The sequence below is a fragment of the Castor canadensis genome, chromosome 3, assembly GCF_047511655.1.
Source record: "Castor canadensis chromosome 3, mCasCan1.hap1v2, whole genome shotgun sequence".
Lineage (NCBI taxonomy): Eukaryota > Metazoa > Chordata > Mammalia > Rodentia > Castoridae > Castor > Castor canadensis.
This window is the reverse complement of record NC_133388.1, coordinates 70,023,981-70,051,352: the sequence shown is the minus strand read 5'-3', so window position 1 is coordinate 70,051,352 and position 27,372 is coordinate 70,023,981. Positions and strand designations below refer to the sequence as shown.

Here is a 27,372-nt window from a genome sequence, read left to right as displayed (position 1 = left end):
TATTCCCTCGCCTTCATCTCCTTCATTCACCTTCTCCCCTTACAAGTATGCCCCTCCCTTTGTTCCTATTTTACAGTTCTGTCTTTTGTTATTAATTCCAAAGTCAGTGTTCTGACAAAGGGGCTTCTCAGTGTATCCCCACTGAGTTTACTTTACTTTGGTTAGTTCAACCCCTTCCATTAACTCCTTCATTCCTTCCCTTCCACCTTCCATTATTCAACAGCTTTCAATACATAATGTTATATCCTCTATCTATACAGAAGTAATGTATTTCAACATTGTTGACTATCATTTTTTTCTTTCCCTCCTGCCCCAAGTTCCATAGAGTAGTTCCACTATTACAAACATGTTCTATGTATGTGTTTGTATATAATCATGTTTGTTTTTATGTATATATTTATCTTTTGGATCTATCTTCCACATATGAGAGAAAACATGCAGCCTTTTTCTTTCTGAATCTGGCTTACTTCACTTAACATGATGTCCTCCAGTTACACTCATTTATCTTCAAACTACACAGTTCTGTTCTTCCTTATGGCTAAAATAAAACTCCATTGTGTGTGTGTGTATCACATTTTCTTAATCCATTAATCAGTTGTAGGGATCTGGGTTGTTCCATAGCATGGCTATTGTGAACAGCGCTGCAATAAACATTGTTGTGCAAGGGTCTCTAGTGTATCCTCACTTACTTGAATGATAATTTAACTACACAGAATTTAGTATTTTCTCTCAATACTTTGAGGATAGTATTCCATTGTCTTCTTTATTGTTACTATTGAGAAATTTGCTTTCCATCCAATTTTGTTCCATTGTAGATCATCTCTATTCTCATTTTTTAAAAGATTTTTGTTTTTCTCTTCTACCGTTTCTCTGTGAGGTATCTAGGTGTGGGTGTATTTATTTTTCCGGCTTGAGATTCACTGAGCTTCTGGAAACTGAACTTTCATGTTTTGAATCAATTCTAAATAACTCTCAGCTTTTGTATCTCCAAACATTGCTTCTTCTGAAATTCCTATTAGAGTTTTATTGTATGCTTTCACTTTCTCCTCTATGTCTCTTAGTTTGTCTTTCATATATTTCATTTTATACATTTGAGTTATATTTTGGGTAAATTTTTCAGATCTGTCATCCAGTTTGCTACCGCTTGCTTCAGATGTATCATCTGAATCTTATGTTTAATGATTTTGGATTATTTCCACACTTGTATGACTATCATTGTAGTAGACAGTCTTAGACTACTCTGTCACCCCCGGAAATTTCATCTGATCCTTTTGAAGTTAATCCTGCTCTTAGCCCAGCCTCAGCAAACACTCATCTGCTCTCTATGTAGTTTTATTTTTTACTAAAAATTTTATGTAAAGAAAATCATAGAATATTCAGTTTTTTTACTTGTTATTTCTTATAGTGTGTTAATATTTAGTTTTAAATGTATTTTGAGTTTGTGTCTTTACATGTATTCATGGGTTTTTTTTCATTGCTGAGTAGTATTCTAGTATAAGAATATTCCACAATTTATGTATTCACCAGTTCATGGACATTTATTTGGATTTTCCCCCATTCTACTTAATTTCATTTGTTTTAGAATTTTAATTTTAGAACTTCTTTCAGATTTTTCTCTCCTTTTTTCATGATCTCTTATTTCTTATGATTTTGATACTTGTTTTTTGCTTTTTTAAAGTTTTACAAAATTATCTGTTCTTCATTTATTTTTTAAGGGAGAATAGAAAGTTATTATTTAATGGGCACAGAGTTTAGTTTGGAAGATGAATAGTGGTAAGGATTGTACAACATTGTGAATATATGTAGTGCTGCTGAATTGTACACTTAAAAATGGGTAGAATGGTAAATTTTATACATATTTTACCACATTGGAAAAAAAGGAGGGGGGGAGGGAAGGAAGGAAAGAAAGGGAGAGAGGAAGCAAGAAAGAAAGGAAGGAAAGAAGGAAGGGTTACTTTGTTTTTTAAGACAGAGTTTTACTATGTAACCTAGGTTGGCTTCCTGTTTATTATCCTCTTGCCTCAGCCTTTCAATTGTTGGGATTGCACGTGTGTGTCACCATGCCTGGCATTTACAAAACTGTTTCATATTGTCGTTTGGATTTTTCTATTATCCTTTATCCTGAGTTCTTTGCATGATAATCCTTTTATTAGTTGTGGTGGATTGTTTCCTCTTGTGTTTTATAGTTTTGAACTGATGGATTCATTTCTAGAGGGATTTATTCTATGAGAATTCCTTTGTGACCTGGATTGCTGGTATTTGTCTCTTTAGAGAGGTTTTGTTAGCTTCTGCCAAGTGTTCAAGAGATATTACTCGACTAAGGCTAGCTTTTGTATTAATTCTTTGGTGGGAGCATGATGATTTTTGTATTGAACATACGATTTGTGTAAATTTTCATCCCAAACCCATTTAATGCCCAAATTTCAGATTACTTTTCCTTCCCTTCCTTCCTTCCTCTCTCCCTTCCTCCCTCCCTCCCTCTCTTCTTCCTCCCTCCCTCCCTCTCTTCTTCCTCCCTCCCTCCCTCTCTTGCCCTTCTGTCTCTTCCCTCCCTCCTTTCCACTCCTTCCATCACCCTTTTTTGTGGTTGTTTCTTTTTTAAGGGATTTCTTTTTTTTTTCTTACTTAGCTCCCTGGCAGAGATAGAAAAACTTGTGTACTTTGTTCGTTTATAAAGGCTCCTGTTTTATTCAGGAGTTTTCTTCTAAATTCTCCCCTTGTCTGGGCAGGTTTGCTGGGTCTCATTTCTCACGGGAGCATCAATAGTCAGACCTCTGTTTACTAACATCCATCCCACTTCTCCTCACACTTCTCCCCTGCACAACATCTGTATCAACTCTTATCCTTACTGTTGTGATTTTCAAAGATCTGGCTTCATCTCTGCCACTTGGAGATTTTTTTTTCTTGCAAGTTCAACATGCATTCAAAGTATTTTTGTTGGGTGTTGCTCAAGTGATAGTACTGGGGTTTGAACTCAGAACCTCATGCTTGCAAGGCAGGCACTCTACCACTTAAGCCACTCTGAGCCACTCTGCCAACCCCCTCTGTATTAATTTTAGGTTATAGTGGCACTTTCCAGACATGGCTTCTTTTTTCTCCTACTTGCATTAAGATAGCCATATTAGTGTTTCTCTTTTTCTTTTTGAGGTGAGGTCTCACTGCATAGCCTGGGCCGACCTTCAACTCATGATCCTTCTGTCTTAGCCTCACAAGTGGTGGAATTACAAGTGTGCTCCACCATGTCCAACTGGGTGTTCTTTTTATTTAGGATTGATTTAGATCCCATGGTTTAAAAAAGTTACATGAAGTACTTTGGCCATTAGATGTAGAGATACATTTTTTATTGATGCTCTTATGTTTAGAGCATTACTTTCAACCAAAATAGCTGGTATTCCCCTGTTTTTCCACTTCTAGTGTGACTAGAGCCATTTAATACTCCTTTTCTACTAATCTTTAGAAAATATTATCTTGTGTTTGAAATACATTGGTTACTTGTTAGGATCACTGAATTTTCTTATGCTGTAATGCTTTGAATGTGTTATTAATTTCCTGTTTCTTCTTAGTTGCTATTCTAGAACATTAATTAACCAAAAAAAATCTGTTTTGAATTTGGTAAGATTTATATCAAAGATTTTTGGTTTTTTTGTTTGTTTTTTTTTTTTGGTGGCAAATTCAGGCCTCACACTTGCTAGGCAGTGCTCTAACACTTGAGCCACTCTGCCAATCCTTTTTTGTGTTGTGTATTTTCAAGATAGGGTCTCAATGAACTATTTACTGGGGTTGGCTTTGAACAGCGGAGATCCTCCTGTGTAGTTGTTATTACAGGTGTGAGAGCCACTTCTGTTTTAAGAACAGAAGTAAGCCATCATAATCATGGGCCATCATTCCAAATAATTAAAGAGTTTCAATTTTCAAATAAGTTTTTAAAAAGGTGTAGAATTTCTTCGCTTATTGAGAAAAATCACTTGCTTACCCTGTTAAGTTTCTCACATAATACATGGGAGAAATAAATAGAAGAAAAAATTCTGTCATGTAGGGTGTGAGACCCATCTATAAACATAAGGTCAGCTCTTTGAGAATACATACTGAAGTCATGTCTGTTCTAGATCTCGTGTCATGTGTAGTGTATAAACAATGTCATTTCTTCTTTTTTTGGTTGTCCTGGGGTTTGAACTCAGGGCCTCACACTTGTTAGACAGTTGCTCTACCACTTGAACCACTCCACCAGCCTCTTTTTCTTTCTCTGAGACAGGGCTTCATCTTGAAGCCCAAGCTCACTATGTAGCCCAGGCTGGCCTTACCATCCTCTTGCTTAGGCCTCCCAAATGCTAAGATTATAGGCATGTTTCACCATGCCCAGCTCTAAATTTGTATCTTGCTATACATCTGTGGATCATTTTACTGTTCACTTGTGACTAGACAAAAATAACAAAATAATAAATATCAATTGTGCTTCTTCATTTGTTCTAATATGAAGTTGGATAAGGTAAAGAATTTAAAACTTTTGACTGTTTAAGAATATTTACATTTATTTACTCTTTTCCTTATTGTAGTAGCAGGCAAGAGTTGTTTTTTTTTTATTTTGAACTCACAATGTAGTCACGTACAGTCTTCATAATTGTTCTTTCAGCTTCTAAATTGCCCAGTTGTTAATCCTCAAGCATGCAAAGCTTTTTCATTCAGTGAGGTCTTGACAGGCTTTTCCTGAGGGACCAGTTTACTGCCTCAGGTCTCTGGTTCATATGATACTCCATTGGAAAGGCCTGTGTTCACCGTATCTAAAATAGAGAGAGAGGCTGAGAGATTGTGACTAATACCTTACCCTGCTTAAGTTTCCTTGAAGACACTTAGTTTGAACATTGAGTGTTACCCAAAGACCCACGTATTAAAGACTTGGTCCCCAGGGAGGCACTGTTGGAGGTGAAGCCTGCTGAGAGGACCTTAAGTCATTGGGGATGTACTCTCAAAGGGCATTGTGAGACCCTGACCCCCTTCTCTCGTGCTTTCTGGCCATGAGGTAAGCAGTTTTCTGCACCATGTGCTCCCTACCATTATCCGCTACCAGAGCCCTAAAAGCAGTGGGCCCACCTAATCATGGATTAGAACCTCTAAAAGTGTGAGCCAAAACCTTTTCCTCTTTATAAGTTTAATAGCTCAGATAGTTCATTATAGTGACACAAAGCTGAGTAGTAACACTTTTCTATGCCAAAAATAAAATATTTGTTACGTTGTTACTACTTTTCCAGTGGGATATAAACTCCTTGAGGGCAGGGGTTTTGTTCACTGTCATACTCCTAGAAATTGGAACATTGTTTGACATCAACTAGTGCTCAATAAAAGTTTGTTGACTGACCAAATGAATGTATTATAAACTTGTGACCTAAGAGTAAAATCTAACCATTTATGTAATTTGTTTGAACTTATGTTTTGTTTTTTTTTTAAAAAGAATTACTTAATGATCTGTCTCTTAGTATCCGGGAGGATTGGTTCCAGGATCCTCTGTGAATATCAAAATCCACAGGTGCTCAAAAGTCCCTTGTAAAAAATAGTCCAGTGTTTGAATATAACCTATGCACATCCTCTCCTGTATACAACCATAACAACAGGGATATATTCTGAGAAGTACATCATTAAGTTATTTCCTCATTGTGCATACATCATGGAAGGTTCTTATACAAACTAAGACTGCTACATTGTCACTAGGCAATAAAATCTTAAGGGATTACTGTTGTATATGTAGTGTATGAGGTCTCTGACTGACTAAATCATAAATCTGTAGCACATGACTGTACTTTGAAGTCATCCCTAGATTATATAATATCTAATGCAACGTAAATGACATGTAAAGAGTTGTTAAATTGTATTTATTAGGGAATTGTGATAAGAAAAAAAGTCTGTACATGTTCAGTACAGACCCAACCAGACTAGGCTAAACTGCATAATACACAAATGAGACACAGGTGACCAGGGCTCAGTCAAAGGCTGCAGAGGCTCAGGAGCTGTTGAAATGTTAGGAGGCCACAGCACAGTGTTCCTACACATCCATTCATTTGCATGGATTTAGTGTAGTATTTGGCATGCAACAAATTCAAGTTTTGCTTTTTGGAACTTTCTGGAATTTTTTATTCCTGAATATTTCCAGTCAGCTACGAGTCCAGGGATAAAAAAATCTATGGATATGGTGAGCCAACTGTGTTTCTGAATGCCAGATTTTTGACTCTCCTGTGTGGCAACAGGTAGTGGACTTAGCACTGCAATGCTTCCTGTAGACGTCACCTACACTTTTCTTTTGTCACAGTCTGTACCGCTCCTTCTCAAATCTTGAACAGTGAGGTCTCTGCCATTTCCTATTTGTTAGTTTTGCTAGCTCTGTTGTATTTTTTTATATTTGGCTCATTTTAGTTATTTATTTTGCCTGCCTGGTCCCTCCAGGCATTTGAGTTAACAGCTTCGGTAAATTATATTTATAATTCCTTTGCAGTTACATTTTTCAGATTTAAGCTTAAAAGCATAAAATGAGCAAAGATGATAGAAGTTAGAGATACATGTTGGATTGATAGAGCTCATATCTATAAAAATGAAAAGTTCCTTGTAGGCCAATGAACATGAAATGATGCTCCACATCACTAGTCATCAGGCAAGTGCACAGCAAAACTACAATGAAGAACCAGGCACTGTGGTGCACCTCTAAAATCCCAGAAGAATAGTGAATTCAAGACAAACCTGGTCTATACAGCAAGTTCCAGGCCAGCATGGGCCACATAGTGAGATCCTGTCCTCATGCCACCCAAAACGACGACAACAAAAATACAAGAAATGCCACATCATAATCATAAGCATGACTGTAATAAAAGACCATGTTGAGGATGTAGAGAAGTTAAAGCCCTTACGTATTGCAGTGGGAGAAGAAAAATGGTATAGCTACTTAGAAAAGTGTCGGGCGGTCTATCAAAAAGTTTTTATTAAATATAGAGTTACCATACGACCTGACAAAACCATTTTTAGGTATTCCATAAGAAATGAAAATGTACACCCATGCAAAATTTGTACACAAGTGTTCATAGCAGCATTATTCATAGTAGCCCAAAATGGAAACAATCCAAATAGCCACCAACTGATGAGTGGATAAATAATATATATCCCTATAAATGGGATATTATTTGGCAATAAAAAGAAATAGGACTGGAGATGTAGCTCAGTTGTAGAGCACTTGCCTAGCATGCATGAGACCCTGGGCTCAATCCCCAGACTATAAAAAAAATTGAAATATTGATTTATGTCACAACATGGATAAACTTTGAAATCTTGCTAAGTGAAAGAAGTCAGTTACAAATTTATATGATTCGGTTGATAGTAAGTACTCTGAATAAACAAATTTATAAAGACAGAAAGTAGATTGTTGGTTGTTTTGTCATGGGGAAGGGAAATGAGATTTACTGTCAGTGAGAGTAGAGTATCTCTTTTAGGAGGGACAAGTGTTATGAAATTAGATTGTGGTGATGTTGTACAACCCTGTGGGTTATACCTTCAAAGGGGTGAATTTTATTAATTATATCTCAAACTCTTCAGGGGAAAAAACACTTTTAGTGACAGTCAGGTAACAAATGATTAAGATGTGAGTGGATTTTCATACTCCAGGTCATTGGCCAATATGCAGTCAATTATTCAAATTTATCTTCTGTTAAAACAGCTACAGTACCACTTTGCCATATTTGGTGTGTGCTATCTTCGTAGGTCAGCTTTTTCTTTGTCATTCCTTATCTGCCCAGCCTACTGAGTGGTTTTTGAGTTCAGTGATACATGCTAAGTGTGAAAAGTGAGCATTTGGGGGCCCACTGAAAGTATTACAGGGAATTCCTGACTAGTAATTTAACTGGTAAGTGGAACTTTAATAATGGGAAGAAAAAAGCAGCCTAATAATCTGATTTTTCTGTCTCTAGGCAGAAGCTAGAGATGGATGGGGATTTTATTACATGTCCTGATGATTGTACAGAGGCTCCTGAGATTATCCTTTCAGATAAACCATCTCAAGTATACCCTTTTCCATTCTGTGATTTTTAAGGGATTACCAAGTGCTGTTAACTTCTTAGACTACCAGAACTAGAAGGGGATTTTATGAATTATCTAGTTTAACTCTTGATTTTTTTTTTTTCAGATGTCCATTTTGCCAGTAAAATTAAACTGTCTTGCCGGGTGCTGGTAGCTCACACCTGTAATCCTAGCTACTCAAGAGACAGATTAGGAGGACTGAGGTTCAAAGCCAGTCTGGGCAAATAGTTTACAAGACCCTATCTTGAAAACACCCATCACAAAAAGGGCTGGTGGAGTGGCTCAAGGTGAAGGTCCTGAGTTCAAGCCCCAGTACCGCAAAAAATATATATAAATAAATAAAATTGAACTATCTTAGTTCATCCTTACTCTCAAGATGAATATAATATAGTGCTAAAAGCAGCACCAACATGATAAATGAATAGTACAATGGAAAATATTTTCCATTCTGGTTATTCGTGAATGTTAGAAATTTAATGCACTGTTTTGTTTCCCTTGCTTCATTTAAATATATGGATTGAAACAAAAATTTATCATGTTTAATATAAACTTTTAACGTTGACATTTTTATTTTCATTTATAAAAAATAATATCCCTATTCCAACCAATATTTAGTTAATTTTGATTTTAAGTGGAACTTTCTAAACATCTTGTAGGAAATACATTTGAGCAGAGAGATTTTAAAACAATGTTTTGGGAAGGAATTGTAAGGTACCAGGAGTTAGCAGGGATAGAAAAGCTACTGAAGTGAGAAATGACAGTGTACATAGAACCCAATGGTCATTTAAAGTATTGGAATTAGCATTTTTGTTCATATTTATTTATTTAACTTATTTAGTTTTTTTTGAGACAGGATCTTGCTATGCTTCCATGCTGGCCTTGAACTTACCTAAGCCTCCTGAATGCTGAGATAATCGGCGTACCCCAGCATGCCTGGCTTTTTTGTTTTTAAATCAGCAGCTTTATTAAGGTGTAATTTACATATAATAAAATTAGGTATATACAGTTCAGTGAGTTCTGACAAATGTATACAGTGTGTGATAATCATCACCCAAGAAAGTTCCCTTGTATCCATTACAGTCAGTCTCTCTCCCAACTCCCCAGAGCCCTTAATCTGCTTGCAGTTGGCACATGCAGTATTACCATTTTTAGAATTTTGTGTAAATGGAAAATACAGTATTAAGTAGCCACTTCTGTCTGCCTTCTTTCATTTAGCATTATTCATTTGAAATTTATCCATATTGGTCTTGAACTTGTGCATATCTGGTGATTTGTTTTTTGAGATGGGGTTTCACCATGTTACCAGATTGATCTTAAACTCATGAGCATGAGTTATCCTCCTGCCTCAGTCTCCCAAGTATCTGGACCTCGTTGGGAACCACAATGCTCAGCTTGAGATTCATCCATGCTGTGTGTATATCAATAGTTTGTTTGATAGGTGAGTAGTATTCCAATTGTCTAGATGTACTACTTTTTTCATTCACCAGTTCAATTGTTTCTAGTTTTGGCAATTAGGTATAAAGCTACTGTTAATATTCATGTCTTTGTGTGGGTGTGTTTTTCTTTTCTATACATGCTAGAAGTGGGATTGCTCAATTGTGTGTTTGCTGAACTTTGGAAGAAATTACCAAATTGTTTTCCAAAGTTGTAGCCTTCTTCATTCCTGCCAGCAGTGTTTGGTAGCTCTAGCTGCTCCACACACTTGTTAAGGTCAGTCTGTTAATTTCTAGATTTTCTAGTGAGTGTGTAATGATATCTCACTGGGAGTTCTCCCTAAGGACTATTGGCCCAAAAGGAATTCTTCATCTTTGTAGCACTAGTAATAATATTACCTAATCCACACTTGATACTCAGTTTCTGTCACTTCTCCCAGTAATGGTCTTTATAAGCTTTTTTTTCCCATAGGTCTAGTTTAGGATTACACATTGGGTTTTAGTTGTGTCTCTTTGGTCTCTTAATCTCCAGAATAAAAACAAAAATCTCAGTTTTTGCAAGGTGTGGTACTCCATGGCTGTAATCCTAGTTGTCAGAAAGCTGAGGCCAGAGAATCACAAGTTTGAGGCCAGCCTGGGCTACCTAGTGAGACCCTATCTCAATGCAAAAAGATCTCAGTTATCTTTCTTGAGCTTCCACTTAAAAAAAAAATAGGGCCTGTTATTTTGTGGAATGTCTTAATTTAGGTTTATCTGATATTTCCAATTCCCTGAATGTATTTTTGACTAGAATATTGCAAAAATTATGTTTCCGAGAGGCTTCATATCAAGGAGACCTCTAAATGGGTAGTGTGTGTATCACCTAACAAATTTTTTTTTTGTACTAGGGATCAAACCCAGGGTCTCATGCATGCTAGACAAACACTCTGTTACTGAGCCACACCTTCAGCCTATTCAAGAAATTTTTTGCCTATCCTGGTATTGCAAAGAATTTTTCTGTTTTCTTCCAGAATCTTCATTGGGCATTTAGATTTAGGTTTTTGATCCTTAAATAATTTTAAATTATATTTTTGCAAACTTTGCTTTGTTTAAATATATTTTTACTTCTATTTCTGTTTTTTTCCTTTTTCTTTTTTTTTTTTGGTGGCATTGGAGTTTGAACTCAGGGCCTCACTCTTGCTAGGCAGGCACTCTACCACGTGAGTCACTCAGCCAGCCCTTTTATGTGTTGGGTATTTTCAAGATAGGGTCTCAAGAACTATTTGCATGGGCTAGCTATGAACCATGATCCTTCTGATCTCTGCCTCCTGAGTAGCTAGGATTACAGGTATAAGCTACCATTTCCTTGCTATTTCTGCTTTTTATTATTTTACTTCCTGTGAAATTCAACATTCTTTCTCTTTTTTTTTTTTTTTCTTCAGTGCTAGATTGAACCCAGGACATTGCTTAGGCTAGGCAAGCACTGTACCACTAAGCTATATCCCCAGCTTTATTTATTTATTTATTTATTTATTTGAGACAGGGTCTCACTGTGTAGCCTAAGCAGGCCTTGAACTCACTATGTAGCTCAGGTTGGCCTCGAACTCGTAAGTCTTGCCTTAGACTCCCAAGTGCTGGTATTATACGTCCACCATGTCTGGCTCTTCTTCTAGCTGCTTAAAGCAAAAACTTAGATGAATGATTGCAGGCATTTCTTCTTTTTATGTAGTCATTTAGAGCTTTTGTATGTGTCTATATATAGAAGCCTCACTTCTAAACAAGCCTCACTTCTGCCTCCTGCCATTCATTGAGGCACTCGAAAAGGAGAACCCATATTCAAGTGTAGGGAATTAGGGAGGAGTGTCAAAGAATTTTCAGACACGTTTCTAAACTAGCAAACCTTTCACGTACCATGTCCTTTCCAGTTTCTGCATGCTTTTGGTCATTCTTTAGTACCTTCAAATACTTAGTTCATTTTTAATCTAGAATTGCTATTATTTTGGTAGTCTAGTTCAAACTATTCCATCATTGCCAGAAGTTGGTGGAACCCGCTCCCCTTTGTATATCCCTCTTGGCACTTGACGTTTGGTTTTAGTTTTTGGTTTTTTGAGATGGCATCTTACTGTGTAGCCCAGGGCTGGCTTCAAACTCTTGATCCTCCTGCCTCAGCCTCCTCATTTGACATTTAATATAACTTATTTGGTTTATTTGTGTGTCCTTCCACAAAGCTCCATTAAGTTAGGAATTTTTGTCTTTTTGGTAAAGTGCTAAGCACATAGTAGGTGTTCAACAAATACTTGTTGAATGAATTTTTTTGGGGGGGTGACTCTTCAACTCTTCAAAATAGCTATAAGTAAACAAAAGCCTATCAACAAAAGAGCTAAAAATTTTAGTGCCATACTTTTTCATCACAAATGCACTGGTAGACTCACATATATGAGGTTCACTTCTTCGTTTGTAGGGTTTCAAAATTGTGACAGTTCAGTCTCCATAGCTATCATGTGGGTCAGTTTAGCAGCCTATATAGTCTGACTATAGATCAAATCAAATTGTGTATGAAGGTACTCTGTGAAGTGTAAATTATAAAAGAATACCATTAAGCTGACTTTTTCAAATTTTACATTGCATTTTGGAAGAATGTGTGTGTGTAAATTTTGGGTTGTTTTTTTTTTTGCGGTGGGGGGTTTGTTTGGTTTTCAGGTTTATTTGTTTCCTTTTTTTTTTTTTTTTAAGTGGGGTTTAAGTTCAGCTAGGACCTTATGCTTGCTAAGCAGGTGCTCTACCACTGGAGCCGCTCTACCACTGGAGCCACACTCCCAGCCCTTTTTGCTTTAATTATTTTTCAGATAGGATCTCTAGTTTTTGCCTGGGCCAGCCTGAACAATGATCCTCCTGGGGATGGAATTTACAGGTGTGCTCCTAGCCCCCCTTTTTTTGCTTCTTTTGAGACAGGGTCAGGGTCTGGGTCTCTCTATATAATTCAGGCTGACCCTAGGCTCACTATATGGTACAGGCAGTACTCTCTAGCCTCCTGCCTTAGCCTTCGAAGTGCTAGGGTTACAGATGTATACTAGCATGCCTGCCTGTGTGTGTAAATTTGGGGTTGTTTTGGCGGAACTGAGGTTTGAACTCAGAACCTTAAGCTTGCTAGGCAGGCACTCTACCATCTGAGCTATGCCTCCAGTCCTCCTTGCTTTGGTTGTTTTTGAGATAAGGTCTTGTGTTTATGTTACCCCATCTGATCTGAACCTTTATTCTCCTATTTATGCTTCAGGCATAGCTGGGATCACAGGCATATCCCACCACCACAACCAGCCTTTTTTTATTGGTTGAGATGGGGTTATGAACTTTTTGCCCAATCTGTCCTCAAATTGTGATCCTCCTGATCTCTGCCTCCTGAATAGGATTATAGGGCTGAGTGTCCAGCTTTGTGTATATGGAATTTTTTTTTCTTTGTTGTACTGGGGTTTGAACTCAGGACCTTTACCTTGATCCACTCCATCAGCTGTCTTTTGTGAAGCGTTTGGGATGGGTCTTTCGAACTATTTTTTTGGGCTGGCTTGGAACCGTGATCCTCCTGATCTCTGCCTCCAGAGTAGGTAGGATTACGTGAGTGAGCCACTGGCACCCGGCTTGAATTTTTTTTTTTTTTTTGGTTTATCTGTTTTTGGTGTACTGGGGTTTGAACTTAGCCTGGAGCTTGCTAGGCAGGCACTCTTACCACTTGAGCCACATCCCCAGCCCTTGTGTATGGATTTTTATGGGAGGAATATTTTGAATTATTGAAATGATAATAAAAGTCACCTCATTAAGTTTATAATAAAATCCTTAGTAAAGCCAGGCATCAGTGGCTCACACCTGTAATCCTAACTACTCAGGAGGCAGATAACAGGAGGATCGAGGTTTGAAGCCAGCCTGGGGCAAATAGTTTGTGAGACCCTATCTTGAAAAAACCCTTCACAAAAAAGGGCTGATGGAGTGGCTCAAGGTAAAGGCTCTGAGTTCAAACCCCAGTACCAGGGGGAAGGGGGGGTGAAATCTTTACTAAGTTCTTGTTAATGTTTTATCTGACTTTTGTTTTTTAGGAACTGAAGAGATTTGAGAACTTTGTAAAATCCTGTCCTCCTTTTGATATTGTTATTGATGGCCTCAATGTTGCCAAAATGTTTCCTAAAGCTCGTGAATCTCAAGTTGTAAGTATAAGGTTTATTTTGATATTCTCTGGTATTTCTCTGGAAATTTAGTGTACCCATTAGTGATCTTCCTTGAGGCTTAGCTGCCTGTCACTTCTTCCTCTAAAATTAAGCTCTCTTATTCCTGGCAAGTGAGTGGCTTGTAAAGGCTGGGAGTAAGAAATGAAAAGCATGCGGAATTACACAAAGGACTGTGGCAAAGGGGGCAGATCTGCCCTTGCCGTGTAATCTTTAGCTCATCCTCTATCTCTACTCTCTCTTTGCTGTTACTTTGTCATTTCCCTGAGTCACAACCCTCTATTTGAAAATTAGCAATATATCCAAATAGAACCAAGATATTAGAATCATTCTTTACATTGGGTTCTTCCAAGCATAGTGTATTCCTAAATTTAGCAGTTCTTCTTTCATAATCGTTTTATCAATTTTTGACTGTCCTAGCAGTTTCTAATAAGAATATCATGATTTTTTGTAGCAGCAATGAGCAGTAATTTTAACCCCTGTCTTATAATACTTTTTCTGGTAATATTGGAGTTTGAACTTAGGCAAGTGCTTTACCACTGCAGCTATACCCTAGTCCAACCCCTGTTTTATAGATCAGGAAATTTGAGGGGTTTTTTGTAAAACAAACTTTAATAAAACAAAATTAGATTGTAGCGAGTCCCTGGATTTTAGGTTTGTGGCTCTTATCATTGGCAATCTGTGGACATTCATCTGTAGTTAAACTGTAATTATTTCTTTTTTTTTTTTTTTCAAACAGTGCCTTGCTATACAGTCCAGGCTCACCTGGAACTCCCAATCCTCCTGCCTCAGCTTCCCAAGTGCTGGGATTACAGATATGCCCTGCCACATCCTGCCCCAACTATGTTATTTCTTAAAAATTGCTGCCAACGTGAAAGTTTTTTCACATGTAGAAATGCTATTTTTCCAGTTTGGTCATTTATATTTAGAAGAGCTCCTAAGTATGAACAAGGGACAAGCTTGATTTACAGTAATTTCTTTTGGAGGGGTATGAGTGAGGACGTGGAATTGAGATAGGGTATGTGACCCAGTGTGACCTGGAACTGTATAGCCCAAGCTGGCCTCAAACTGTGATCCTTCTGTCAGCCTCCCATGTTCTTTGTATGCCTTTTGTTTATGTTTATGCCTACATTCTTATGATCAAGTATGTACTTTTTTTGGTGTGTAGCATTTGGGCTTGAACTCAGGATCTCACTGTTGCTGAGCAGGTGCTCTACCATATGAGCCATCCCCTCGTCCTCACGTAATACAAATTTTAAGCTTAGTTGTAGATTGTAGAGTACTTGCCTAGCATGTACAAGACCCTAGGTTCAATCCCCTGCATTCCAAAAAAGAGTGGGGGAGGGAGATATGTACTTTTAAATTCATTTAAAAAAAAATCACAAAACGAAATTGAAAATACTTGTGTCTCCTATGTACCTGAGAGAGACATTGAGGCACTAATATTGACAATGGCAAAATAAAAAAGAATTTATCACTTATGCTCAGGATGGATGGCCCATTCTAGAAAGTTCCCCCATTTAATATGTAAGAAATAAAGTTTCATATTCATTTAGCTTTGATTTGACTTTTAGGTTCATACAGAGCACTAAAAATTAGGTTTGCCAGATAGAGCCATAATTTGAGTAAGTTTTTTGGGGAAAGTAACATGTTAAAGATGATATAGTGGACATGTCCTCCAACCATTATGGAAAATAAATTTGTATATTTTGAAAGATTTTAGCACATTTTGGCAAACAGAGAACAAAGAATAAAAGATCACTCAGCAAAATCTGTTAGTCCTTTTGTGGCTTAGTCTTTTTCTTGACAATACTTTCTAGGTTGTCAAAAGAGGCTTTCCAACACGTGCTTGGAATCCCAGCACCTGGGAGACTGAGGCAGGAAGGTCATGGGTTTGAGGTCAGCCTAGGCTACATCATGAGACCCTGTCTCGAATAGAGATTCTGGAGCCAAATCCTCTGGAGTTAGTCTTGGCTCTGCCACTTACCTTGCATGGCTGTGCAAGTTGCTTAACCGTTCTACCTCAGTTTCCTAATCTGTAAAAAGGGGGTAGAACAGGACCTATCTCATAGAAATGTAAAGAATAAGTTGATATATGTAAGCACTTGGTACATAACACAGTACTCAAAAAATACAGCTATTTTTGTGATTGCTATTCAAATGCACTCCCACTGGAACAATAATTCTTTCTTTCATTAAACCCTTCTCTGATAGTTTAAAATTTTTTCCACTCGTGTCATCTATGACAATGAAGTTAAAAAATGCAAAGTTCTGCCTTAGTATTAGATTCAATCTAGGTCAGATATTTTGATAATAATTAAGAATTGACTTGAGTGCTATCAAAAACATAAGGAAAAGTATAAGTATGATGGTGTAAAGAAATTGTATTTTATTCTAATTATAAAAGCAGTGTGTTCAATGTAGAAAATTTGTAAAGCACAAAAAAGAAGTCATATACAATCCTACCATTCAGTAATAATCACTATTAATGTTTTATTTCCTTCCAGTATTTTTCCATTTTAAAAAATCTAGTTGAACTCCAACTGTGTAAATAATTATATAACTACATTTTAATTTACAGTTGTTGAAAATTCTCAATAAAAATGAAATTATGAAGGGAGTAAAAGAAATCATATGAGCTATTTTTATATTTGAGTTGGAGAGGATCTTCTTTGAAGTACATACAACATCCAGGAGCCCTTATAGGAAGAATATAAGAGTTTGGTAGTTTGCAAAATACCACAAACATTGTTATCAGAAAATAATGTGTAAAAATGTTCATAATACATGTGACAACTTATTCCCAACTTATTAAGACCTCTATAAGCCTGCAAAAAAGATGAACTATGTAGGCAAAAAGTAATTTTACCCTTATAATTACTGGTATACAAATTAAAATATTTTCCCAATTGACAAACATTTAAAAGTTGTTAGTATCTAGTGTTTAGAATAGAGAGGTAGGGAGGATATTATCAGAACAGTGTTTTTGGTGTGTGATTTAGCCATAACTTTTAATTTCAAAAATGTTGAAATTCTATTTATAGGAACTGAGAAACAAGCTGACTAAACAAGAGACTGCCTATTTATATTGCCAGGCACTTGTGGCTCACACGTATAATCCTAGCTACTCAGGAGGCAGAGATCAGGAAGATTGCAGGTCCAAGCCAGCCTGGGCAAATCTTGAGACTCTTATCTTGAAAGAAAGAACCCAGCTCAAAAAAGGACCCATGGAGTAGCTTAAGTGGTAGAGTGCCTGCCTAGCAAGTGTGAGGCCCTGAGTCCACACTCTAGTACCACCAAAAAAAAAAAAAAAACAAAAGATTACCTATATACATAAACGTTTATGGCCAACATTTCTAGTAGCTTACACATACAAACTTCACAGCACTTACCTTTGGGAGTTGGGGGCAGAATATGGAGAATGAAAGGATTTCTTTTTTTTATTTTTATTTATTTTGTGGTACTGGGGTGTGAATTCAGAGCCTCACAATTCCTAGGCAGGCTCTCTACCACTTTGAGCCATTCTGCCAGCCAAGGATTTCTATTTTTTATTTTGATTTTAAATTTTCTTTTACCATGGGTATTAATTTAAAATTTAAAAAGTCAGGAAAAGAAAAAAGCTAAAAAGGCATTGTTGGTAAATATTCCAAAATATCTATATACTACTCTGAGTCTTTATTTTTTTACTATGATTATTTTTTTTGGTAGTACCAAGGTTTGAACTCAGCCTCAAGCTTGTTAGGCTAGTGCTCTACCACTTGAGCCACACTCCTAGCCCTTTTTTTTTTGCTAATTTTCAGATAGGGTCTTGTCTTTTGCCCTAGACTGGCCTCAGACTATGATCCTCTTACCTATGCCCTCCTTGTAGTTAAAATTACAGTAGTGTACTACCATTCCTGGCTTGTTTTTTAAGATACGGTCTCACTATCTTTTTGTTCGGGTTGGCCTTGAATGTCAGTCCTCCCAATTCTGCTCCCTAAGTAGCTAGGATTATAAACATGAGCCACTGTGCCCAGCTATTTGAGTCTTGTACTATAATTTTTAAACAATTTCTCTATTGTTAGACATTTTAGGTTGTTTTCCATTTTTCACTATGATAAATACTTAGATTGTCTCTGTGCATGATTCAGGTGATTTCTTTGTAACAGATTCCCAGAAATAGAACTTTGGAGCCAGAAGATACAGATTCTTTTTTTCAAGGTCTCACTACATATTTCAAAATTGCTTTCCAAAATGTTTATAGCAATTTGCACTACCACCAACTGCGTATGAAAGTATCCAAGTATAACACATTTCTTCAATGTTGCTTATTACATGATTGCTTTCAACTACTTATATCTGTGCCATGAATCTGCTCTGTTAAAAAGCTCTGCGTATTCCCCACCCCATTTTTTTAGGTCAAACAGATTTTTTTTTTTCTTTTAATTTGGGGACAAAGCTTAATGAAATAGTTCCACAAAGGAATATTCTTTCCTGTCTTTTTTGTTCTCTCCCGCTACCTTTACAAAAAAAAAAAAATTCCTTACAATTAAACATAACTAAAAGATTAGGAATTCTAGTTCCAGGAATCTTGAACTTTTGCCATCTTAATGTGAAGAGGTTTGCAGGTATTTTCTGAGAAATAATGCACAGATCATTATGCTTCTTATGAACTATCTTCATTAGAAGTTAAAAATTCTTCTTGGTCTTTTTTTTCCATTAATGGTTAATTGCATATCTAATATTATTCTGTGAGTTCACTAATGAAAAAAGAACCTTTTGAGTTCATTATTTAGGAGTTTCATTATGATCATCCCTTTTTTTTTTAGCATATTTAATTATAAACAGAATGAGGTTCATTATGAGATTTTCTTTTTTGTGTGTGTGGTGCTGGGGATTGACTCCAAGGCCTGAAGTATGCTAGGCAAGTGCCCTACCACTGAGCCATACCACAGCTCATTCATTGTGACATTGTCATACCTGTGTATAATGTACTTTGCTCATATTCACTCCTCCCATTACTGCCTCTTGTCATGATCCCCACTCCTGCTGGTCTCTTTCCTTTTCCCAAATTGTCCCCATTCTATATTCATGTCTTTTTTTAAAATCCATGCTGTGCATATGAATGAAAACATGCAATATTTGTCTTTCGGAGTCTGGCTTATATAATTTTACACAATGATCTCTAGTTCCATCTCTTTTCCTGCAAATGACAATTTCTTGATTGCTGAATAATTCTTCATAGTATGTATTTATATCACATTTTCCTTATCCAGTCATTCAATAATGGTACCTAGGCTGATTCCATAATTTGGCTGCTGTGAATAGTGCTACAGTAAACTTGATGAGTGTGCAGGTATCTCTGTTGTATGCTGACTTTGATTCTTTTGGGTATATACCCAGGAGTGGTATCACTGGATCTTTTGATAGTTCTATTTTTAGATTTTTGAGGAATTTCCATAGTAGCTGCATTAATTTACATTTCTACCAACAGTGTATAAGGGTGTGCCCTGCCCCCCATTCTTGCCAGCATTTGTTGTGTTTTCTTGATGACTGCCATTCTGACTGGGGTGAGATGGACTTTCAGGGTAGTTTTGTTGTTGTTTTCAGCTCTGGGGCTTGAACTCAGGGCCTATACCTTGAGCCACTCCACCAGCCCTTTTTTGATGGGTATTTTCGAGATAGGGTCTCGCAAACTATTTGCCCAGGCTGGCTTTGAACAGTCCTCCTGATCTCTGCCTCCTGAGTAGCTAGGATTACAGGCATGAGCCACCGGCATCCGGCTTCAGTGGTTTTGATTTGCATTTCCCTGATAGCTAAAGATGTTGAACATTTCTTCATGTATTTATTTGTACTTCTTTTGAGAACTGACCAATTCATTTGCCCATTTATTGGATTATTTGGTTTTTTGCATTTAACTGTTTTGAATTCTTTCTATATTCTTGATATTAATCCTTTGTCAGATGAATAGTTACAATCGTATATCTTGATCTCAGCACCTATAGTTTAAGGATGATAGAAAATAGGAGTTAAAAAAAGTTCTAGTTGTGAATTTATTTTCTCAGTATTCATTATCTTTCTTTTTTGAGGATAGGGTCTGTTTATAAAGTAGTCCAGATTGGCCTCTAACTCACAATTCTTCTGCCTCAACATCCAGAGTGCTGGGATTGCAGGTGAGGACCACCACACCCAGCCCAGACGCATCTTTTTTATTTGAAAATTCTCAAGTCAGAGAGTTCTTATCTTGATGTCAACCAAAACATCAGCTACAATGTGGAGACCTATTGGTGGTTGTTATTGCCTAAATATGTGAAAATTTAGCTATATAACTTATTTGTCTACTTGAGTTGGTTGTGTTGGTAGCTCCAAATAGTTTAATTTTAACTGAAATCTTTTCTTTTCTTTTTGAGTATAGAGGTAGGAAAGTTTATTAATGAAAGCTCCAGCAGGAAGGGAAAGGTCCCGAGTTTGTTGACAGAGAAGTGATGTGGTCTGAGGTTTTTGTCCATTTTCTCCAGGGCATTGCTCAATCTCTATGCTAGTTAGGTATGCAGAAAGCACCATTCTGGTTGGCTATGCCTGCAACATTCTGATTGGTCATGCACTAGGTACTCACACAGTCCTTATTCTAGTCATCCTGCTTTTCCTTCTTTCCACCCTTTAAGGTCACAAGGAGTTCATCATGGAGGTTTCCAGGAGCCCTCCTGTTTCTTCTCCCCACCATGCTGAAGGTTTTCTGACAGTGCTTAAAGGACAGTGGAAATTAACACATTCTCAGACTAAAGTACAGAATTTTAAGATCAGGCTGTTATGCATGATTTTTTCATTCTGAAAGCTGTCACTGAGCTGCATACTTTTGTTTGCCAAAAGCTCCCATAAACATTCAGGCAAAATTCACTAACTTCTAGAATGTTTTACTTCAATGTAAGAAAAAGCAATAATCAAGTTGTGAAATACAGCTCTGTCTTGGAGTCAGGCTGTGGGTCCTCAAAGTGCTGCAGGAGTAAAGATGAACACAGGGGAGAGTGTATAACCTGTTAACTGGGAGGATGTATACAACTGCTGAGGGCAAACGTCATCCAGAAGAACTCAAATGTGAAAGCTTCTGTTCAAACGTTAATTTTGATTTCACAAAAGAGTTATGGTGTGGGGTAGTATGGATTATTGGATTATTTCAGTAACCAACAGCACTATTTTTTTTGTTTTTTTGTTTAAAAGTGATTTACTACTAAATCATTGGTTCATCTTAATAGTTTTTGGTATTTTAATCGTAAGGAAGTATATGCTGAATGGAACTGGAAAATGTAAAGTCTAACTATATTTCACTTTTGGCATAATTTGGGGTCTTTACCAAATTGTGTCTCAATTCTTTACTGTTTTAATTTTCCTTTTATTGAGACATAATTTACATCCCACATATTCACCCTTTTAAAGTTTATAACTCAGTGGTTTTTAAAAAAGTGTATTCATTAAGTTTTGCATCCATCTATGTAATTCCAGAACATGTTTATTTTCTTCAAAGAACCTCCATATCTTTTAGCAGTAGTAATTCCCAATTCCTTCCTTCATTTAGTCTCTAGCAACCACTAACCTACTGTCTTTAAGGATTTGTTTAGTCCAGACATTCCATATTTTCACTTAGCATGAAGTTTTAAAGTTTATGTTGGATCATGAATCAGTATTTATTCCTTTTAATTGCCAAATAAAAGGATGGATAGGAATATACTGCATTTTATTTATCCATTCATTATGAGCTGGACATTTGGGTTATTTCTTCTTTAGGGATATTACAAATAGTGCCTCTCTGAAAAATTGGATGCAAGCTTTTGTTTTCATTTCTCTTGGTATATATATACCTTTAAGAGGAATTGCCAGGTCATATGAGTCTATATTTAACCCTTTAAACTGCCAAACTAGTCTCCAAAGCACCTGAGAATCATCTTACATTTCCATCAGCTGTGTGTAAGGGTCTGATTTCTCCAAACCTTACCAAATCTTGTTATCAGTGCTGGGGATGGAACCCCAGGGACTTAAAACATGCTAGGTGAGCCCTCTGCCACTGACCTACAGCCCTATTATATGTCTTTTTGATTATCCTAAAGGATTTGAAGTGGTGTATCATGGTTTTGCTTTGCATTTCCTAACGATAGACAGTGTTAAGTATCTTTTAATACATTTATTGTCCTTTGCCCATTTTTCAAATGGGTTGTCTTGTTACTGTTGAATTGTTCATTAATCAGCTATATGATTTGCACACATTTTCTCCAGTTCTTTGGATTGTCTTTTCAATTTCTGGATTTGTTTGGGATTTTTTTTGTTTTTTACTATACTGGGGATTTAACTCAGGGCCTCCAGCCTGCTAGGCAAGTCCTCTGTCACTTGAGCCATGCTTCCAGTATCTCCCACCCTTTTTTTGTGTTTTGTTTTTAGAGTCTCACTATATAGCCCAGGTTGACCTCATGCAGGAGCCTCCTTCAGCTTCCTGAATGCTGGGATTACAGTTATTTGACACCATGTCCAACTGTCTTTTCAATTTCCTTTTCTGTTGCTGTTGCAGTACTAGGGTTTGAACTCAAAGCCTATACCTTGAGCCACTTCACCAGTGTTGGGTATTTTTTCGTGTTGGGTATTTTTTTGAGAAAGGAGCTCAAGAACTATTTGCACAGGCGGGCAAATCAAACCATGATCCTCCTTTATCTCTGCCTCCTGGCAGTCTAAGTAAACTAACTTTCAGGATTTCTTTTTATGAACAGCCATCTTCCAATAACATTTTATTTAGACTCTTCATTTCTGAAGAAAAGTATTACATAAATAAGGACATGTAGAAATTATATTCATTCCTTTTTAAAGCTGAAGCGAGTAGGTAGTTGGCACCACCATTCACCAAATTGCCTAAGCCCCAAACCAAGTATTGCAGCCTCAGTTATTGTCTTTTTCTAGTTGACAAGTTTTATTGATTTTAACACCCAAACTTATCCCACAACCTAGTTGCTACTTTCCATGTCCATTGACATCTCATCAAAACTCCTCAGTGGTCTCCTTACTTTTTCACCCCTGCCTCAATAATTCCCTGTTGTACTTAGAATAAAATCCAAGTTCCTTAGCATGGATTATATGGTTTCTCATTATCCAGTCTTTATCTTTCTTCTCAACCTCATTTATGGTTTTCCCCCTTTGTCTTTCACTAAATTATAAGCACTTTAGAATTTTTCCTGTTTCTCAGACATTCTGAATTTGCTCCTCCTACATCAGCATCTTTGTACTTGCTATTCCTTTAACCTTAAATGTCCTTCCTTCAAATAGCTGGATCACTATCAGCACCTTACAGGTCTTCTTTGATTCTGTCACAGACCTGCTGACTGGGGTCCTTGTGCTTTACCCAGATAGAAATTGTGGGTAGGCAAGGAGAAGCTCCTCTTGTTAGTCCTGGTCCTTGCAGGTATTTGCAGGAGGCTGAGTGGATGACTATGAGCACTGACAGCCAGACTTCAGACACTGATTGATGGCTAGGGCAGTGGACATGCCTCAGAAACCTAAATGTTAACACCTACTGTCGTGGAAAGGGTGTCTCTGCAAACTGATCCTGAACAACCAATGTCAGTTTTACTTTCGTTGCTGCCAGCTGCTGCCTGCCCCACTTCTCCAGTCAGTTTGGGCCAGGTTGCTCAGCTTACCCACCTCAATGTTGCCCTGCTGTCAGGACAGCATCCTCTCTCTGCCACCGCTGCTTCTTTTCTTTTTAGTATTAGCAGCTCAGCAAAGGTGGGCAAGACCACTCCAGAGTTGAACAAAATTGAGTTGAACATCCTGCTAATATAGCCAGAAGGGGAGGGGGACAAGTGTATCTGCACCAATCACAGCAGTTCCCTCATGTTTGCTCCAATCATAGGTTTTCTGTTGGGCCAAGGTGTTTGTCTCCTCCCCCTACCCCCCAAAGTGGCAGTTGTGACAGTTTAGTCTTCTGTTGGTCAAAATCTAGTATAAGCTGCTTGTCCGGGAAGCGCCTTCTCTGGCTAGAGTCCTGCCTGTGGTGTTGACATGAGGACAGTCCAGCTGCCTGGTGGGCAATCCCTTGCTCAAGGCAACTGGGACCCTGAAGAAGGGTCTAGAAGCTGTCAGTTGGAGGGTTACATCTCATCAGCCTCCAATATCTCAGCACATTTAAAAGAAAAAAAAAAAACCTCCCAAAGGGTGCTTACAATAAAGGCTTATCAGTAATATACTTTTAACAATATTTAACAGTGCTCTAATAATGCTTAACTTCTGTCCCAGTGTCCCAGGGAGAGGTGAGTCCCTACCATCTGTTTCAGTGCCTCTAAAATAACCCCACTCTGCCTGTATTTTCAGTTACATTAACAATATTCACTTCTGTGGTGGGTTAAAAATGATCACAGAGAATCAGAAATGTGGCTCAAATGGTAGAGCACCTGCTTTGCAAGTACAAAACCCTGAGTTCAAAGTTCAGACTCAAGTATCACAAAAAAAAAAAAAAAAAAAAGGAGCACATATACTTTGCAATTCCTTTCATTAGGAGATGGTATTTACTTCCTCATGTCTTGAATTTTGGCTTGCTCAGTGTCTTATTGTGATCTACATAAAGTAACAGAAAGGACATTGTGGGGTTTTCAAGTAAGAATTCAAAAGGCCATGCAGTTTATAAATCACTCTATGAACTACTATGTTGTGAACAAGTCCAGATTAGTTTTCCTAATGAGATAGATAGATATGTAGGTAGGTAGGTAGGTAGGTAGATAGATAGTAGATAGATAGATAGGAAGGCTATCCCAGCTGTGTCCCCAGACATTTAAATTCTTCTGCTGTAAGGTCATCTGGGACCAGGCAGCATCCAGGAAGCCTGCCAACTGATTGTGAACACATAAATGAGCCCAGCCAGTGCCCTGTGATACAAAAGAACTAAACTGTCCAGCTGAGCCCAACTCCAATTGGTTGCAGCCCAAATTATTATGAGAAAACAAGTGGTTATTTTTATTTTGTTTATTTGAGACAGGGTCTGACTATGTATAAAGCTAACCTCAAATTCACTATCCTGCTACTGCCTCCTTTGTGCTGGGATTGCTGGTCTGGGCTACCACACCCAGCTAAATGATTATTTTAACCAAAGTTTTGGGGTGATTTATTATACAGCAATAGATAACTAATTTAGTTCATTGATAGAACTAAGTGTCTGCAATTACTTATACCTTTATCAGTCTCCTCCATAGAATGTCAATGCCCTGAGATTAAAGACTTGTGTGTCTTGCTCACTGTAAAGTCCTCAGCTCTGAGAAAAGGGCGAAAAGGGCCTTGTAGATAATAAGTGCTCAGTATATATTTAGTGAATTAGTAAAAAAAAAAAAAAACGAACAAATGAGTATACAGTAAATTATATAACCTAACGATGGAACTGGAGATCATCATGCTAAATGAGATAAGCCAAGCTCAGAAGGCCAAATAGCACATGTTCTCATTCATTTATGGAACCTAGACCTAAAGTGATGATGGTGATGATAATGGGACATGAATATAAATGGGGAATTGTGTAGGGGGGAGATAATGGTACATGAATGTAAATGGGGGACTGTGGGAAGGGAGCTGGGGAGGGGTAAAGGAAAGGATACTGAGGAGTGAAGTGGATCAACATACACATAAAGAAACCCACAAAACACTTTGAAAAAGGGAAGAGGAGTGAAGGGGAGGAATGGAAATATGGAGGGGTGAACTTGCTCAAAGTACACTGTACACATGTATGGAGTCATCACCATGAAATCCCCTCATGTTAATGTATGCTAATTCATAAATAAAATTAAAACTTTGTATAAATTATATAACCTGTGATAGATAACATCTGCTTTTCAACCTTAAATATAACCTCCTGGTGCCTTGTAATATTAAATGAGCTAATTTGGGGAGGGACAGCATCTGAGGGGTTGAACTCAGGGCCTCACACTTCTAAAGTGCTGTACCACTTGGGTCATGCTACCTTTGTGCATTGGTTATTTTTGAGGTAGGGTCTGTCTTTATGCTCAGGTAGGCAGGGACCGAGATTCTCTTGTTTGTGCTTCCCCAGTTGCTGGAATGACCACTACATCCAGCCATTATTTGAGATGGGATCTCATCAGCTTTTTGCCCAGGCTGGCCTTAAACCATAACCCTCCCTACCTCTGCCTCCTGAGTACCTAGGATTACAGGCTTGAGCCAGTGCACCAAGCCTAAATGAGCTAATTTTATTTTATTTATTTATTTATTTGCAATACTGGGGCTTGACCACAGGGCCAACACCTTGAGCTACTCCATCAGCCCTTTTTGTGAAGAGTTTTTTGAGATAGGGTCTTGTGGAACTATTTGCCTGGGCTGGCTTCGAACGCAATCCTCCTGATCTCTGTCTCCTGAGTAGCTAGGATTACAGGAGTGAGCCACCAGCACCCAGCTAAGGTAATTCTTGAAAAGCACTTATTGCAGTGTCTGGCACATTGTTTAATAAATTTAAAACCAAAAAGCAAAATCTTGTGAGTATATTTATTGTCCACATTTGTAACTATGTAGAAACAAAAGCATGGTCATTTTTAGGATGTGCTTAGTCTTCTAGTTTAAGTAACTAACAGTTTTCTTGACTCTTAGTTTATCAATCTCCCTGAATTGGTTTTCATTCTTTTTGAACTTTGAGTGACTAAGTAAAGGCCAACTTCTCTGTAAAATAAGAAAATATATAGAGATTTTAGAGAAAATAAAGATTATTTGTCATGATTGCTATGTTATGCTGCAATAATAACTCAAAATTTCCGTGGCTTAAAACAGCAAATTAAGCTTGGCTTGGTGGTACACACATGTGATCCCAGCATTCTGGAAGCTGAGGTAGGAGCATAAACTTGAGGACACCTGGGCCTGGTGAGACCCTGTCTCAAAAAACCATAACAACAAAAACAAAAAAATTATTTCTTGTTTTTGCTACATGCTCATTTGAGGTCATCTGTGTTATCATTATCCTCTTTCCAGGATCTAAAATAACTCTGAAATATTGTCAGTCACTGTGACAAGGAAAAAAGAAAAGTGGGAAAGAACAACTGGGATATGAAGCTTCTGCTCTGATACAATATCCATCACTTCAGCTCATACTTGTTAGCAGCTGATACAAATTACCTCACGATTGCAGAGTGTTCAGTAGGAAAGAAAAAGCAATCTTACAATGTGCTCAAAAGGAGAATGAGTATTTTTGAATGGCTGCCACAAAGAGATTGGTGATATCTTACTTTTTATGAGTGTCAAGAAACTAAAAATGAGTTTCAGCATGACAATGCAAACTGTCTTTGCCTGAATTCTTTTTCAAAATCAAGGTCCTTTGTCTATAGTTTTATGTGAAAAGAGCTAATACTTTTGTTGATTATTTTCCTTGAAATGATTAGGGAGGGAATTCTAAAAGTCTCCATGACTCACTTTACACATACTTTCACAACTTTCATTTTAAGAAATGAGTTTTTCTTTTCAGTCACCAAGTCATCAGGAATAATTGGTGATGTGAGATTGCTTTGAGGAGACAGGACAATACTTCTTACTTGGATAACAAAAGGATATGAAGTGAAATGATTCCTATGTTGCATTTTCTCTCATTATCTCTCCCATCCCCCATGTTTACCCATGATTCAGTCCTAACGCTTTTGTTCCTCGTTCCTTTTGCAGCCTACATTTTGGATTTTCAGTGTTCATAAACTCCTCTAATAGAGGGT

At 37.4% G+C, this 27,372-nt stretch overlaps 1 protein-coding gene across 5 annotated transcripts in view; it reads left to right on the top strand.

The window, feature by feature from the left end:
- Prorp (protein only RNase P catalytic subunit) overlaps positions 1–27,372 on the top strand; it is a 126,069-nt gene that overhangs the window by 31,032 nt on the left and 67,665 nt on the right. For 4 of the 5 annotated variants that reach the window (XM_074068150.1, XM_020180739.2, XM_074068149.1 and 1 more), the window contains exon 5: positions 13,547–13,654. The exons of the other annotated variant lie outside the window; for it this stretch is intronic. In XM_074068150.1, the coding sequence (XP_073924251.1) occupies positions 13,547–13,654 (108 nt within the window). The remainder of the gene's footprint in view (positions 1–13,546; positions 13,655–27,372) is intronic. 5 annotated transcript variants of the gene reach the window in all.